Raw genomic sequence first — 16,197 nt, forward strand, 5'->3', positions numbered from 1 at the left:
CCTTGGCTATGCCCATTTTCCTCTGCTGACCCCTCCTTGGCCCACCTGCTCCACAGGCAGAACTGTGGGGCTTAGAAGGAGGAAGCTGGTCCGGTGGTTAGGGCAGTAGTGTAGTACTTGAGAGCTGGCTTCAAGTCCTGGCACTGTCACAGATTTTTCTCTGTGATTTTGGGCCTCTCTGTGCCTCAGTTCCCCATATTTACAATGGGATTAATAGCACTGCCCCATCTCACAGGGATTTTGTGAGGTTCTCAGGAACTAGTGGGTGGGGGGCATACAAGTACCTAGGATAGATAGATAAATGACACACAGCACCCACATACTCCTATGTACTTGGATGCAAGGATTACCAAAAGGGTTTCTTATTTCCTCTCATACCCCTAAACAGCTCAAGTAAAAATGTAACCCAAAATAACCCAGAGACAAGGGGAGATTTTGATTGCTCTCTTTCAGAGGTGCCTACAGCAATTGTGAATTTAAGTCAGTGTCAAAACTCCTACCGAGTAGGGTTTGGTCCTTAGCAACCAGGGATTTCTCAATGAATTTGTCTAGCCTCAGAATTCATGTGAAGTATTCAGTGTGGGTGGGTTAAGTAGCAGATGGCTGCATCTTCAGAGAGTTTGCTCAGTGCAGTGTCATGAGAACTTTCCACTCTGCAATGCTGCTTCCGACAGGCAATGCCATGGTACTTTAACTTCTTATACTTTAACTGCCAGCTCAACTGAAATTGAGATAAAAAAGGGATAAAAGCCATTTTAACTAAATCTTGGGAGGGGGAACCGATTATCATTAGTTTGTTTGCTGTAGCACTTAGGCGCTCCAGTCATAGACTAGGACCCTATTGTGCCAGAAACTGTACAAACACAGTCCTTGCCCAAAAAGGCTAGAGCCCCATTTGAAAGTCACGTTGTTCTGACTGAGTCCTTGCCAGGTTCTCCTGGAAGGGATACAGAGCAAAGGTGCATGAGATGCAAACGGCCTTGCCATTTGAGCTGCATTCACAAACCAGCAGTGGTTCCTTGGAGCTGTTTTTGCCTGGCGATGCTTTTGGGAGGCTGCCATTTACGCTGTAGTCAGGGTAGTGAGCCTAAGCCTCTTCTCACTGTCACTGGAATGAGTCGCAAATAACCCACTGAAGCCAGTGGAGTGAGCCTGGTATGGAATCCTGTCAGTGAGAGAAGAGTGATCCACTGAAGCAGCCAGCCCAGAGGGAATCCAAGCCAATGTGTACAGGATTTCCAGCCTAAACTTCACCTACAAGATCTGACTGCTGGAAAACTGGGTTTGTTCGGTGCTGGACTCTTAATGGACATGACTGTGATCCTGTGCAAACCAGTTTTGACCTAAAAACTTGGTGAATTTGTTAATGAAGCTTGTGGAGATTACATTCTCTACAATGATGCCAGGTTGCCACCAGAGGGAGCTAGAACAGCTGCACATTTTAAATGGCTGTTTTTCTCTGATCAAATTTAATAGGAAATTGGAGGGAGGGGAGGACAGGGCAGGATATCCAAGAAAAGACCATAGTACAACTGTGCCTCACATTGAATGGTTGTGTGCAGGAGCTAGTGCAATACTGCAAGAGGGAATGGCTCGGGAAGGTTGTCACTCAACCCTTTGAATAGTAGGCTAGTTCCTATCTAATTACTGATGGAGTTGGTGGAAGCCCTGCAGGCCTTAGAACATTCATAGCCATGTCTGAGCTGCTGGGAAAGGCGGGAACCCCAGGAGCAGGCTGGTTAGGTTGCGATTCTATCCTGCAAGCACGAGTCATATCAAAAGAACTCTGCTTCCAAACATGCTCTCTTCTCCTCCTGGGTGTTTGAGACACCATCTGAACACTTGCTCTACCCCTCCTCCCCTTCACCGCACTTTTCCACCCATGCATCTCTCTCCCTACTCAGAAACTGAGAAACAACCTGAGCTCCTTCTCTCCCCTCCCCTCCCCCAGACCACACCCACTGAACTGAAGACTCCTGTACTTAGACAGCTTCTGAGGAGACTTATTCATGTTGGGTTTGCTGGGAGGCTGCTGCTGGTTTCTGGGCTGATGATCTGCAGGGGATGGGCCTTCCTGGGCTGCCCGATAGAGCGCCTGGAGATCTATGAGAAAAAGGGCCAGAAGAGAGTCACAGGTCTGGCTTGAGGGAAGAGGGTGCTGGGGAGTGCTACATAGGACAGGGATGGGGGCATAGGGGGAACTGCTGGTGGTACATTGGAGAAGTATGGGGGCATAGAGGGAGATGCTGGTGGTGTATGGGAGAAGGATGGGGCATAGTGAGAGCTGCTGGTGGAACATGGGAGAAGGATGGGGAGTGTGTGGTTTGGGATTCCAGTCTGGCCAAGTGTAGATAGACCCTAATAACAGCATTCAGACCCAAGTCCGCACATCAGCTGTCTCCACTCAAAATGTGAGCAATGGCTTGGACCCATTCCTAATCAAAGGTTCACAAATCTGGGATGAGCTTTGAATTTCTAATGAAATCTTGGGATCCATAGCCTGAGTTGTGCAGAGCTCTAGAGATGTGCAATGTTCTCTGTATCTAGGTTGTCTTTCTTTGCTCTGATCACAAGAGGGAGCAATTGGACTATTTTAAAATCTTTTTTTCCCAAGGACAACTGTTTTGCACATACTAAGGAAAAATTCTACAGTGGGCAATCCAACTAAATATGCTGTCAACATTTTGGAAGCGCACAATGAGAAAATGTTCCTCCCCTAGGAAAGGCACCACATTGCATTATGCTGAGTTTCAGCTTGAAATACAGCCTTATGTATCAGAGAATTAGTCCAAAATGATACAAATCATTACAAAAAACAACTCCCCCACAAATGTAAACATAGTGGATTTATTAAAAAATTGAAATAATGCAATCACCGAATCTCTCCAGAGTCCAGCATCCTTCCCCTCATGGGCTGAAGTCATTGTCAAAAGTGCAGAAGTCATCTCCTGCTGGCACACAGCCCCGCTGTTGCTGTCCCAATATTTTTCCTTCAGTGTTCTACGGTTACGGTCATGAAGCAGAAGCAGGTTGCTGCATCACTGTGTTTTGCATTACTAGGACTCTGGTTAAAAGCATGAGATCACATGCTCTGTGAGGCCCTCGCTGTTATTGATGTGAATGTGAGTCTTGCCACTGTTTTCAGTAGATGCAAAATCAGACCACAGGCGTATGGAAGCTCTGGGTGTACTATACAGACTAAGTAGGTTCCAGGGCCACTACAGCAAAGTGTATAGATTATGGGTCTATTTATGCCATCTCAGGCATAAACCTGGTGTAACAGAGTGGAGAAGTAGGCCTATACCAGATGATAACCTTTGGATTTTGAGTGAGCGGTTTACTGTCTATAGAGACAAAGGGACATGTTTTCAAAGCTGGCCTTACCCTTGCTTGCACAAATAGAGTGTTTTCACATTCAACTACCTGATTTCTCTGTGCATATTTTATTATTTGTGTGTACAAATGACTGAACCACATTGAGATGCCTTTGAAAATATGGCCCAAAGTCTCTGGGACAGGTTTTGGAACAGGTGATGCCTGTGGAAAGGGAGAACTGACCATCCAAGCAGGCTTTAAGAAGGTATTTCTCTAGGAAAGGGAATTAGTTAAGGGGACAGAAAGGTAAAATCTTGAGCTCCTCAGTCCCTTTGCCTAGCATCCCTCAGTGACCATGTGAGGCACCTCTCCTCCCCCTCCACCCCCCTCAAGGCTCAACATGGCTACTGGCCAGTCAAGAAAAATGGATATTTGGGAATTAAGATGGGGTGGGGGAAGGTTGATCTATTCTGTTAAGATCTCACTTGTGTTTCTCAGTTGAGGTTTGAGAACTTGAAAGCAAGCACTGCCCTGCTACCTTCAGGATGAATGTTCCCTAGGAGTAGAGCTGCTTAAAACTTTTCAAATGTAACTATATTTTGACAAAGAAAGGGACACATTTTCGCAGTTTTTTTATGAAAAATGTGTCCCTGCTTTCGACCAGCTCTAGTAGTTTTGTGATGAAGCCTGGGGATAAGCCATTGTATTTTCACAAGGGAAGGGGCAGGTCTTTCAGTGATCTCCAGGAGGTGGTTGCTGTAGCATTACCCAATTGTGGGATTTCATTAATCGTCACAGACTATGAGGGTTTAGGCAGCTTGTATTTCTCTTTGATAGGGACAGGGATGTGTTTTGCAATACATGGGAGAACCAGGTAAAATAGTCTAAAGTTGACAGCTAGAGAAAGCTGTGTGACTGCATCGGTCCTTGTAGAGGTTAACCAACGATAGGTGCGGTCAGCACTGATGCAGCACTGTTTGGCCTGTTGTGCCACAACTGGCAAGGACACTACAGCCAATCTGAAGTGATTAAAAAATCAGAGGACAAATCAAAATCTACCAATTAGGTTTATTTCCAACCAAAAGGGCAGGCAAATCCAGTTCCTAGCACACAGCCCACATTAAAGCATCATTGCAAGAAGCATGGGCAAGGACCTCACCAGAAATATCTGATAAGTAAATCAGCCTCTTCTGTTGATTGCAGTCACATGTGATGCTCTTAGTGTCCATCAGGAAAGAGCAGGGTGGGAGATAAAACAACAGCAGAAGTCTGGGGGATGGGGAGGTGGCGAGCAGGAGGTAAGGAGTTCGGCCACCAGGTGGCACGTGGCAGTAGTGATCTATACCAAGGGCTCTCCAGCTGTGTTTATTATGTAGGGTTTTTGTGCATGCTACATACCAGTGGCTGGATTTTCAGTTGATTGTCGGAAAATCACAGTGTATAAAGAATCACATTATAGCATATAACTTGAGTAGGAAGAGGCCCCAGTGCAGAGGGCCAGCACAAAACCTCTGTATAACAGAAGTCCCATTTAATCACCAAAGCAAACTGGAAGGCTGGTCCAGTGGTCAGGGTGCTAACCTAGGATCAGGGAGGCCTGGGTTTAAGTCCTGCCTTTACCACAGATTCCATGTGTGCCCTTGGGCAAGTCACTTAACCTCTCAGTTCCCAATCTGTAGACTGGGGATAATAGCACTCCCCTACCTCGTTGACTATTGTTGGGATAACTACCTGAAAGACTGCGAGGTGCTCAGAGACTGAGGTGCTTATGGCCCAGGTTACTGCAGATAGATAGCTATAAGTCTGATCAGGGTCCTTTGCAAAGGTGGGAATTTCAGCCCTGGGAAGCTCTGGAAGAGATTATACTTCATTGAGGCACAATTCCTCTCTGAGCAGCCCAGTGTCCAGGGAGCCTTTTAAAAAAATGCAGCCTGCTCCCCCTGTATGGTCAGCTTGCTCTTTGAGCTCTTCCGTACAGTGTGGTCACAGTCTGTTGGTGCATTGGGACTGTTTTATGCTGCTCCAGCTGTGCAAAGCAGCCTCAGAACTGCTGGATGCAAGTGAAGGAAGATCTTCCTACACAGGGAATCCTTTAGATAGTGTAATATGTCCCTAGCACCTGATGTGCCACCCTGTCATGGGTAAGTAAGTAGTGTGACCAGAAGAAAGGGGGCAAGGCCAAGGTATTCTTTCCAGGCTTCCATCAAAGACCCTTGGGGCCAATAAAAGCCAACACAAATCAGAATAGCTTGAGGGACCAGTCCAGTGCAAGGCGTACCCAGGATCAGGGAAGCACAGGGGTGGTTTAAAGCCACCTTTGCACACCCCTCAACCTCTGCCCCACCTCTGAGTGCTTCTCCGCTCAGGATCTGGTCCTGTGCTTTCAGATGCACAACCTACCTTAGATGATATAAAGATCCATGATTCACTTTTATTCATTCACATAACTGTGTTTATGATTATTTAGTCACCTTGTTAATTTAATGGACATAAAAGCAAATGTGAGAATAAAGAATCTCACCAATAGAAGACATCCAGATTGCTGAGATGGGATGAGATACAATTATTGATGGTAAACAGCCTCAAATTTTTATTGTTTCATTGGGCTGATATTGTTAGGCTAAACCTCTTGAGGCTTGTGAAATGTATTTATGAGATCACTTTCCTGTCCTGCCATACAGAGAAATTAAAATTTAACTAGAGGTGCTTCATCTACTATTTAACTGCTCTTGGAGCTTTGTACGCGGTTCTATTAAAAATGGAAGTAACTTACATTCAAAATTTCATTTCATTATACTGTAATTTATGCTAATGAGAGAGTAAAATAATATGTTATGCCTAAACATCAGTAAATTAGCTATAATTGAATTTTATCTTGCAAAACTCCTTACTCCTTTAGGGAATATTTCTTTAAGGCACCCTCTTATAATTTACTTACTCTCTTAAAAACCCCGTAAATTAATTCCAAAACTTGTTCTGAGACTTTTGAATGCAACCAATTAGTTTTTTAATCATGTTAACAAAAGAAGTAGTGCCAGGATAATAACCATTGTGGTGTTTATTTTAAATGGCATTTCGATCACTATTGACACTGTGCCTTGGTTTTAAACAAAAAACAAAACAAAACAAACAGCATGCAATTTCCTTTTTTCGTTTCTGTATTTATGTTCAACTCAGGGCAAGAATTTTATAGTATTCATAAAGAAAACAAATAGAAATTACAAACAACGGCATGAAAAGAGAATTCATGAAAGCATGGATTTATATATAGGCACCCTTGGTAAAGGACATGAAGATCCTGTATTCTAGACAAAACCACCTTATTTGTCTAATCATGCACATTTCAGCTATCCTCATGCACTCTGTTGTCTTGCCTTTTTGTATATGAACTGAATATTCTGTACCATGTTTTTCTGTTCTAATTGCGTGATGCATAAAACACGCCACAGGACAGGAATTTATATCATAAATCACTCAAATTTGCTCTCATGGTTGTCATGATTTCATCAGAATCCCTCAATGTTTGTATAGTCTTATACAGTATATTGCACTTACTGTAGTTGTATAGTATCTTGTCTGTATACTGTATGCACATAAATATGTATATTCACCCATGTATGTATGTATAGTATGTTTATATATCTATGTATATGTATGTGTGTTTGTTCATAGTCCTTTCATTAGAAATATGTGGCTATTCATATACATTAAGTGTATGTTGATTGCAAAGAAGTATGAATGCCAGCACCCACTTTTGATAACTTACTTTTACCCTCATTTTGTCTTGTTGAACTATGAAAATAAAAATGTCATGTATTTTAAATGAGAACTTTAAAAATGATTATTTTTCTATTGCTTTACATGTTACTGTTCTTTAAAAGGTATTTTATTGAACCTAAGTTTGCAATGCTGACTCCGTTTCTCCTAGACTCATCTTTCAGTGGTCATTTGTGATTGAAAGGTTTTTGAAAACATTCAGCATTTTGTCCATTCGGTTTTTTTCATCTTGTGTTCATCAAGTGTTTCCAGTTTCAACTAATGCTCTCAGACAATTGGGTGCCGATCCTGCAAATGCTAACTTGTCTCATGTGAGGAGTTCCATTGAACTCAAAGAACAACTTAGGTGCATAAAGTCACCCATGCATAAATGTATATAGGATCAGGGCCTTGGTCAGTTAATTACGCTGCTTTTCTAAGTGACAAGGTATTGCTTTCATTAATATTTTGTATTCTTCATTTGAAAGAAACACCTTTCCAGTGCAATGGAGTTTTAGGATCAGGTGAAAATGTCAGTCACACTTTACAGTAAGAATACATGTATAAATAGTTTACAAAGGGTTAATAAATGCTGATGAGAGGTTAAAAGCATGTTGCAGACTAAAGTGTATTATAGATGGTTATAAGCCAGTGGTTCCCAAACTTTTTACGAAGGCGACCCAAACAACTGTCTTTTTTTGTGATGTACTATTACATAAATGCACCCTCTGCCCCAGCACTGCTAGTCCTAGCCCAGTGGAGAGGGGAGGGCCTGGTGAGGGGGTGGAGAGCGAGCCCACCCCACACTCAACCCATAGTGGTGGCTCCTGACCTGCGGAGCTGGGATAGGCTCCCCCCTCCAGGTGTTATGATCCGGCGTATGTGGTCACAGCGTCACTCAAACCATTGTGACCTGGCTCCAAACCATCTGCCAGATCACAGTGCTCAGAGCAGGGAGAGGAATCCAGAAACCATTGCTGTGGGGAGAGTATGAGATGAGCTCACTCTCCAACCCCGCCCACCCACCACCAACACCAGGTCCTCCCTGCCACACCAAGCCATGAGAAGTATATGTTTACCTAGGGCCTGCGCCCCATCTAGAAGCTTCCCGCAACCCACTGGTGGATCAGGACCCACCATTTGTGAAACACTGTACTAACATACTTAAAGTGGAGCATGTGTTTAAGTTCTTTACGAGATAAAGTCTTCTATGAAGAATTATATATGCTTACATAAGCCATATTTATTTTTAAGTGTAGCAACTTTGTTTCCATTTAATGCTAGTTTTATTATTTCTCTTCAGGGATTTTGTCCAGCTGGATTGGCCTCAGTGAATAATAAGTTATTGCAGCATAGTGTCAGCAGCTACTTAGAAAGCTGTTAGAAAGAAGACAAGTCTTTATAGAGGAAATACTGAGGAATTTTTAGAATGTTTTACTGGCAGTGACATAGGCACCATTGTGAAAGGTCTTCATTCCAAATGAATGCAAGAAAATCTTTCATTTTTAAAGTTCATCCTGACCCCCTTGAAGTCAACAGCAAAAGTCCCATTTCACCCATAGGCTATAATTGAGGGGTCTCAGGAGACTATCAAGGAATGTTTTTTTCTCAACAACAAAGAATCCAATCATTTAAAAAGGACACATTCCATAACTGTACTTGGTGTTTATGGATTGAGATAAATCACCCATGCATTGTATTTGGCTACTACATTATTTAACAGTTCCTGACGTAAATGGTTGTATAACATTTTCCTGAGCCACAATCCACGCTAACGATGGCAGTGAACTGCCTCCTGTACGCTGTAGTTAGAAATGTTCTTTGGGATCCTTCAGAATGAAAAATACTATAGCAATGTTGGATAGTAACATCTTCCATTTAGCACTTTTATGATTAAAGTATATCTTAGTAACTAATAACACATGGGATACCTTTTCCTTTTAAGCACAATTCTATGCATGTAGAAAGAAGGATGATATTCATTCCCACATGCTGAAACTTTGCCATCTCTGAATAGCTCAATGTTATCTTTCACTTGCACATAATGATTCACTTAAATGCCTTACTATCCTACATTCGTTTTTTCCCAGGGTATAATGTTACCACCCTTGACAAATGATGTTCACTTTAAAAAATGGCCATTGACTTGATTTGGCCATAAGAAAAGAAGAAATGTAACAGAACACAGTGCTATATTGCAGATATGTAAGACAACTTTAGAATGTGAGACCCCAGGCCTGCAAATACTTGTACAGGTGCATGGTCCCATTGAGTTTGTGACTTTATCATGCTACAGGAGCAGATTACCAGGGAGTTCTGACTACCAGGACTTTATCTGTGGAGGCATTTTCTCCATGGGCTAAATATGCTAACTTTTTCACTTTCATCTTCAATCTTTAAATGCTTGTTTTTAGACAGGGAGGAAGTCTTTTGTGTCCATTTTGTTGAGGACACTTTATACAAACATAAACATTTAAAGAAGAAAAAGAGGCTTTTACTCTCAATTTGGAGCAATAATCAAGATTAGCTAAATCCACATGTATGTTTGAAGGAATAACACAAATAGGTTATGCATCATTTTAAGAAAGGCTGGTTATAAAGAGCATCATTATTATGAATTCATTCCCATGCTTGATAGTGACATACTACAGTTCTAATTCCAGTGCTTGAGAAAGAAAATTGTTGCTCCTGGGACTGAACCTTCTCTCACAGAAGTCAATGTAAATTTTGCCACTGATATCAGTAGGAGCAGGAGTGGGGGCTCTTAAAGGTTTTCAGGGGTTAAGATTAAACTGGGCCTAGACCCACAAAACTTGGCCCCTGCTTAAAAATCTGGAGTTTCTTTGGACAGTTTACAGCACCTGTATCAGAGTTCTGGAACTTTCAGCTACTGCCACCTTCTCTCCCTTCTGTTGGGTCATGTGGTAACATGACATGAAGGATCGAGGGGCACCACAATCCATTTCTTCCTCCCAATGGCTTGGTCTTGTTCCTTTGTAAGTCAATAACAAAACTCCCATTGACTTCAATGCTGCAGATTGGGATCTGGGTCCCTCACTAAGTGAATGTGTCAGGCTGCCTTTTGCTGAGTGACTCATTGCTATGTCAGAGCTTTCCCTAAACACAGAGGGGTGGGTCCTAAGAATGTAAGGGTCCTGCCTTAGGCAACCTTTACTGACACATGTAATCTACTAATTCAAATGGGACTAGATACATGAGTAAGGATTGCCCACGTGAGTAAAAGCTAAAGGTTCAGGCACTTCTTATTCTTAATTACCAGGAAATAGATTAATTAGATTCAGAAACATTAAAAATGTGTTTTCTTTATACTATCCTGCTTCTCTTCCAAGATCTGAAATATTGAGATAGTTTTGTTTCTAGGCACTACAATGTAAAATGCTGTGTGAGCATAAAAAAGTCTCTATCTCATTCAAATTCAATAAAGTCTGGTTAAATAACAATATGTCAGGATAGCTCAGTGGTTTGAGCATTGGCCTGCTAAACCCAAAGTTGTGAGCTCAATCTTTGAGGGGGCCATTTAAGGATCTGGGACAACAACAAAAAACTGTCAGGGACAGTATTTGGTCCTGCTAGTGAAGGCAGGGGTCTGGACTTGATGACCTTTCAAGGTCCCTTCCAGCTCTATGAGATAAGTATATCTCCATATATATTTTTTATTTATTTTTTAATACATTTCAAGCCATTTGTTTAGTAGCAAGATTAGCTTTGATAAGGAAAAGTCATGCTTCTAAATAAGTTAATACCAGGTCAAAAAGATCTGTGGCACAAGAGTGTATTTAGTATATTTATTAGCATGAGAATCAAATGAAGGAATGTTAATTTATCATTCAAAAAGTTTGTTTTATTGAAAAATACAGTAACAGTCTGAGGGTAACTAGTTAATTTGACATTAAAGACCAAAGGAGAGCTAGTTGAGGATTACGTGCTATGTTTGCTCAGTATGAAGTAACTGTGATGGTTAGTAATTGGAAATCTGAATCATGAAACTGGAAGATTGAGATCAGAAATGCTAAATGGTTTAACCATTGGTTAATTCAATTTGAGAATAAAGTTTATTTGTATCTGACAAATCCACTGGGATTCCTGAAGTTCCAAGGAGTTTTGTCTGCTCTTGGTTTTAACCCAGCATTTAAAGACAAGACTATGTAACTTACTCCTTCTCTATTTTTGGTAAGACCCATATTTTTGGTAAAATACAGTACATCAAAAGGTTCCTTTTTATGTTATAAAAAGCATGTTTATCAAATTATAAGTCAGGATTTGCAGCAAATGCTACCGCAGTTGTTATAGGGACATTGCACATCTTTTCTGGTAATATCATTTATATTAAAAACCAGTTTGCAGAGTTTTAGGACCACAGGATTTACTATAACAGAAAAGACTGTTGGTCTGTTTACTACCTGCCTGTATCAATGACCACAACCTGATACTTCAGAGAAAGGCGAACAACAAAGCACATGGCCAGTTGTGCAAAGCTGTACTTTGGCTAAAATTCCTTTAATCATGATGGCCCTGATTCAAGATATTTAAGCTTTATTTAATATTTAATATTTATTTCATAACTTTAATCACATAATTATTCCCACTGAAGTTGATAACATTACTTATGTGCTTAATGTTACACATGTGCTTAAGTATCTTGCTGAATTAGGGCCCACATCGTGATCTGAACAAGCCCTGAAGAATGATTCATTTAATTTTACTGTAAAATATCCCTGTAGCATAAACTTTGCCATACATACATACTTTTTGTAGTGTTTGTGTGTGTGTGGGGGGGGGGGGAATAAAACTTCACAATATTTTTTCCATCATGATGTTAAAATTATGGCTGGTGGCCTGGAGGAATCACCTCCAGAATGTACCAGAATGTACAAATCTGCTTAAAAATATATACCCTCTATCACCTAGGTACTAGAAACAAATAGGCACCATTGTCATAGGTTTGTGCTTCATTGCCATAGCAGAAGGAGCTCAGGTTAACTAGCAAATTTTTATTTGCAGATCTGCACTAGCAACATTAAAGATTTTGGTTCATAAACAAAAACACCAAGTAGAGTCATGCTGGCTTGTATCCCATGGGAAACACAGACAGCAAAGGATAAAAGCATTAAGAAAAGGAGAATAAATGTTTTTTAAACTTCCAATGTGTAATTATTCACATATGTTAATCAGACATATGCTGCTATCAAAATCTATATAACAACTGCTTAATATAGTCTATTCCTATAGCTTTATTTGGTTCTTTTTAGCAGGCATCATCTCTTTTTCAGCTATTATGGCCCCACATCCCTCCATGTTTGGACTACACAAGTCAAACATCAATGGAGAGGTTATTCATTGTGCTTATTGGAAGGGAGCATTTGTGAATACTGGAGCCAAAGACTTTTCTCTGGTTATGCATATTGAATCCTTTGTATTTGTGACTGCTATATAAGCATGTGAATGCATAGGTAACACTGTAGCATGAACACTGATGTAAGCAAGGGCTCGCTCAGAATGCTTTCTAGAAAAGATCAAATAGAGGTGCCTTCAGCTCCTGGGGGAAATTTATCACATGCACTAGCCATTGTGTGGAGTGCACCTGCTTTCCCTGTTCACTTGGTATGTTTTGTGCATCCCTGCATATCATATATTGTCACTATTGAGTAACATTGTACTAATAACCAATGAATGTTTGAATCTAACAACTGTGGAATAACTGATTAGTCAATGCAAAGCTAAGTAGATGAGTGCATATGCTGGCCTAAATTCTGCTCTCATTTATGTTGGTGTAAATCCAGAGTAACTCCATCAATGGCAATGGTACTACTCTGGCTTTATACCTGCAGAAATGTGAGTAGAATCTGATCCTCCTTGTCCTGGCTTTACAACCAGTGGAAGTAACCCGATACAGGTGCACTGCAGTGGTTCTAGTAGACTAGCCAAATGAGACCTTTACAACATAATATAAATGTTCAAAAATGTCTTCAAGAGACTTTGCTGAAACATTTGCTTTTATTAATATTTCTTTTAGCAAACCATGGGTGACACTCTGGCCCAGTTGAAGTCAATGGCCAAACTCTCATTGACTCCAGAAGGATCAGGATGTCACCTTATGTCTTTCTGAACAGGATGGCTGCTGAGTTACTGCAGTGAGTGAATCCTGCCTGTGAATATAAGGTCAGGGAATCTGTGTTATGTCAAGCCAAGTGTGTCAGCTCAGAGAGTGTGACATTACTGCTCCATAGCATAGCCATATCCCACTTGCACCAGTGGGACCCAGACAACATCAGAGGTCATGTGATTCCACACCCTTCCAAATGGAAATACGTCAGTTGACAAGATGGCTGGAAAACGAGAGAAAGTGCCACCTAGCTTCTCAGTGGGAAAGAGAGTGTGGAGACTGCCATGTCAGAACAGGCAAGTGGGGAGGGAGCAGTGCTGAGCCCATTCTCACTTCCTCATAGAGGATGGTAAGTGGCTTTCAGTAAGCCTTTCTTTTTCACCTATCATTAGCCTGATGGAAACAAGGAGCATGCTTCGTTGTATTGAAATCATTTGTTGCCCGGTTCACAGACCATATTACATAGCTTTGTTGCTTTGTTTTCAGATGCTGAAGCCATTTCTAATCACTTCAAAACAATGTTGTGGCTGGTTTTTAATTTCACTCATTCTAAGATCGCTTTGTATATCCTTACATTAAATGTTGGACTGTCATTTTTACTATGGTATATGGTAATCATGAAGAAAAAGGGCATATCTGTGCATGACATTCATGATCACATAAGCATTATTTGGTTTTCCCCATACTTCCGTAAATGAAGAGTCAGCCCCACTGCCCATCCAATAGGAGAGGGAAGAAAACCTCAAGGACCAGAAGAGAACAGCCTCTTCCTCAGCCTAATAACCTGTACAGTTACAGCAAAGTAAGTGTGATTATACAGTACTGGGGAAAAAATTATGGAAACACCCGTTGAAGTATGGGCATGCCTTATTAGCTAGAGCTTCAAATACCACCTAATAATCCAACCATATTAAAAACAAACAAGCAAGCCTCCCACCAGCAAAGACATCCCTGTTGAGAAAATAAGAAAATGGAACATTACATAATCTAATCTGTTCTTCACAATGCCTTGATATGAGCATTAGTAAGAGATGCTCTATTTGGATCATGGAAAAAGTTCACACATGATAAAAAAAGGGTCCAAAGTATGAAATATACCAATGTTTGCAATTTTTCATCAAAATTTTAAATAATGAAAATAATGTCAACATTTTTGGCCTGGTTTGTGACCCACTGTAGAGCTGGTTGTAAAATTTCAATATTTTTTTCATGAATGTTCAACAACAAAAATTAAACCAGATTTTCATGAACTTTTTTATGCAAATTATATCCCATTTTTCAACCAGCTCTGAATATATGATATGTAGGATGAAGCTAGCCCCTGTGCAGAGAACTAGCATGAGCCTATCTTACGCATCATTTAATCCACCGAAACAGCACTCATGTAGGACTTAGGAGGCACATAGGCCTTCCCTATAGGGGTGAAATTCACCAATAAATATTACATGAGCAAAGTTACTACACCTAATAGAGAAACAGGTTTACACACCTGATACTGAGAGTTTTTCATTTTATATGTTCAGTCCCACCTTCCTTTCTCTCTCTCTCTCTCCCTCTCTTTCCTTCATGCTTTTGCTTTTGCTTTTGTTGGATATGGCTTGGTGTGTACGTAACTTGAAGGTGTTTCCATATTTTTTCAGTTATGTGTATATATTTACTAACTACTGAAGAAGTGTTTGTTTAGTGTGTTAACACAATTTATGTCTTTTGTTAGATGTTGAGTATCCAGACTTTTGAAAGTCAGTAGAGAAGCATCTCAGATTAAAATACAAGACTTTGTATGATTTACTAACAAAAGATATGGGGGAATAACTGTTCCTAATGGCTATAGCTAATGGGTGATGAGGGCTGTATCTAGCAGTAACTGCTTAATATTACTAGCCGGAATGTCAAAAATATTTTCTTCTGACCTTATTCCATGCATAATTATTACTCCCTCTATCAAAACAAAATTAACATGCTTAGTTTAACAAAGGAAAATAATTGTTGCATTCATTGTACTTATTTTTCTTGCTTTAAAAATCTTTTTGTTGTTGTAATTAATGTCATACACACCCTTACCTGCCTTTCTTATCCATCTATCTCATTTGTCTATCTATCTGGATTGTAGGGCCCTGATCCTTAGTTGATGTGGGTGTAAGCAGCCCCTTAGGACTCAATGGAGCTATGCCCATTTATGGTGGCTGAAATTCTGCTCCAAGTACTTAAATTCAGTCATCTCCCTGTCAAGAAATTCATGATTGCTAAGTGCGTCTATAGTGCCATGGTAATATTCTCATAATTCTTTCCTGACCTTGTAGCTTTGCCTTCTGACTCATGACTGTAAGTATTCAAAGTTTATATCTGCTGCAGTAGAAGCTTCTAGGAGAACATTCCCCATGTTTTCCTTTAAAATTCTATTCTGCTTAGATTCTTATACCATGCCCATCACTCAGCTATCTCAGCACTTCCTTGAGTTAAGAATAAACAGTTAGCATTTTGCTTCCCTTCCTTCCTTTTTCTTTCAATAGACTATATTTAAAAAAAAAACATATATGTGATATGTAGCTTTGCAAGAAAGCAAGGTCAAACTATGAGTTTTGCATTTGTAATGGAAAGTGTTGATGTTTGTGTCATCCTTAGATCCTGTGGGAGTGAATTCCACAGTTTTAAACCCACCTTCTAGAAAGGCCTGTCTCCTGCTCATTAGAGTTTGTCCTAATGGAAACAGCTTTGTTATGAGGAATGGATTGCCAAGACTGGTCAAAGTCCAGGATAGTGAGTCAAGCTTTTAGGCATCTTGAGCCCCTGACCATTTAGAACCTTTAAAATAAGGAATGAGACTCTCTGATGTGATATTCAATCTAAAGGGAAGCAGTGGAGTGCAAAGGAAATGTGCTCTCAGTATGCCATGATTCTGAGGACGTGTATTCTGCACCAGTTAGAGTTTTTTCAGGGCTGATGCTTTCATGGCTAAAAACTTGCATTGCAATAATCCAAAGAGGTAACAGAAGCATGCATGA

General features: G+C 40.6%; 1 protein-coding gene across 1 annotated transcript in view; it reads left to right on the forward strand.

Annotated features, from left to right (window-relative positions):
* The window catches only part of NYAP2 (neuronal tyrosine-phosphorylated phosphoinositide-3-kinase adaptor 2), a 178,419-nt gene that overhangs the window by 156,350 nt on the left and 5,872 nt on the right, over positions 1–16,197 (forward strand). Inside the window, exon 6 of the mRNA XM_026649859.1 lies at positions 13,896–13,997. Within this exon, the coding sequence (XP_026505644.1) occupies positions 13,896–13,997 (102 nt within the window). The remainder of the gene's footprint in view (positions 1–13,895; positions 13,998–16,197) is intronic.

The sequence above is a fragment of the Terrapene carolina genome, unplaced genomic scaffold (genome assembly GCF_002925995.2).
Source record: "Terrapene carolina triunguis isolate 2854851 unplaced genomic scaffold, T_m_triunguis-2.0 Scaffold88, whole genome shotgun sequence".
NCBI lineage: Eukaryota > Metazoa > Chordata > Testudines > Emydidae > Terrapene > Terrapene triunguis.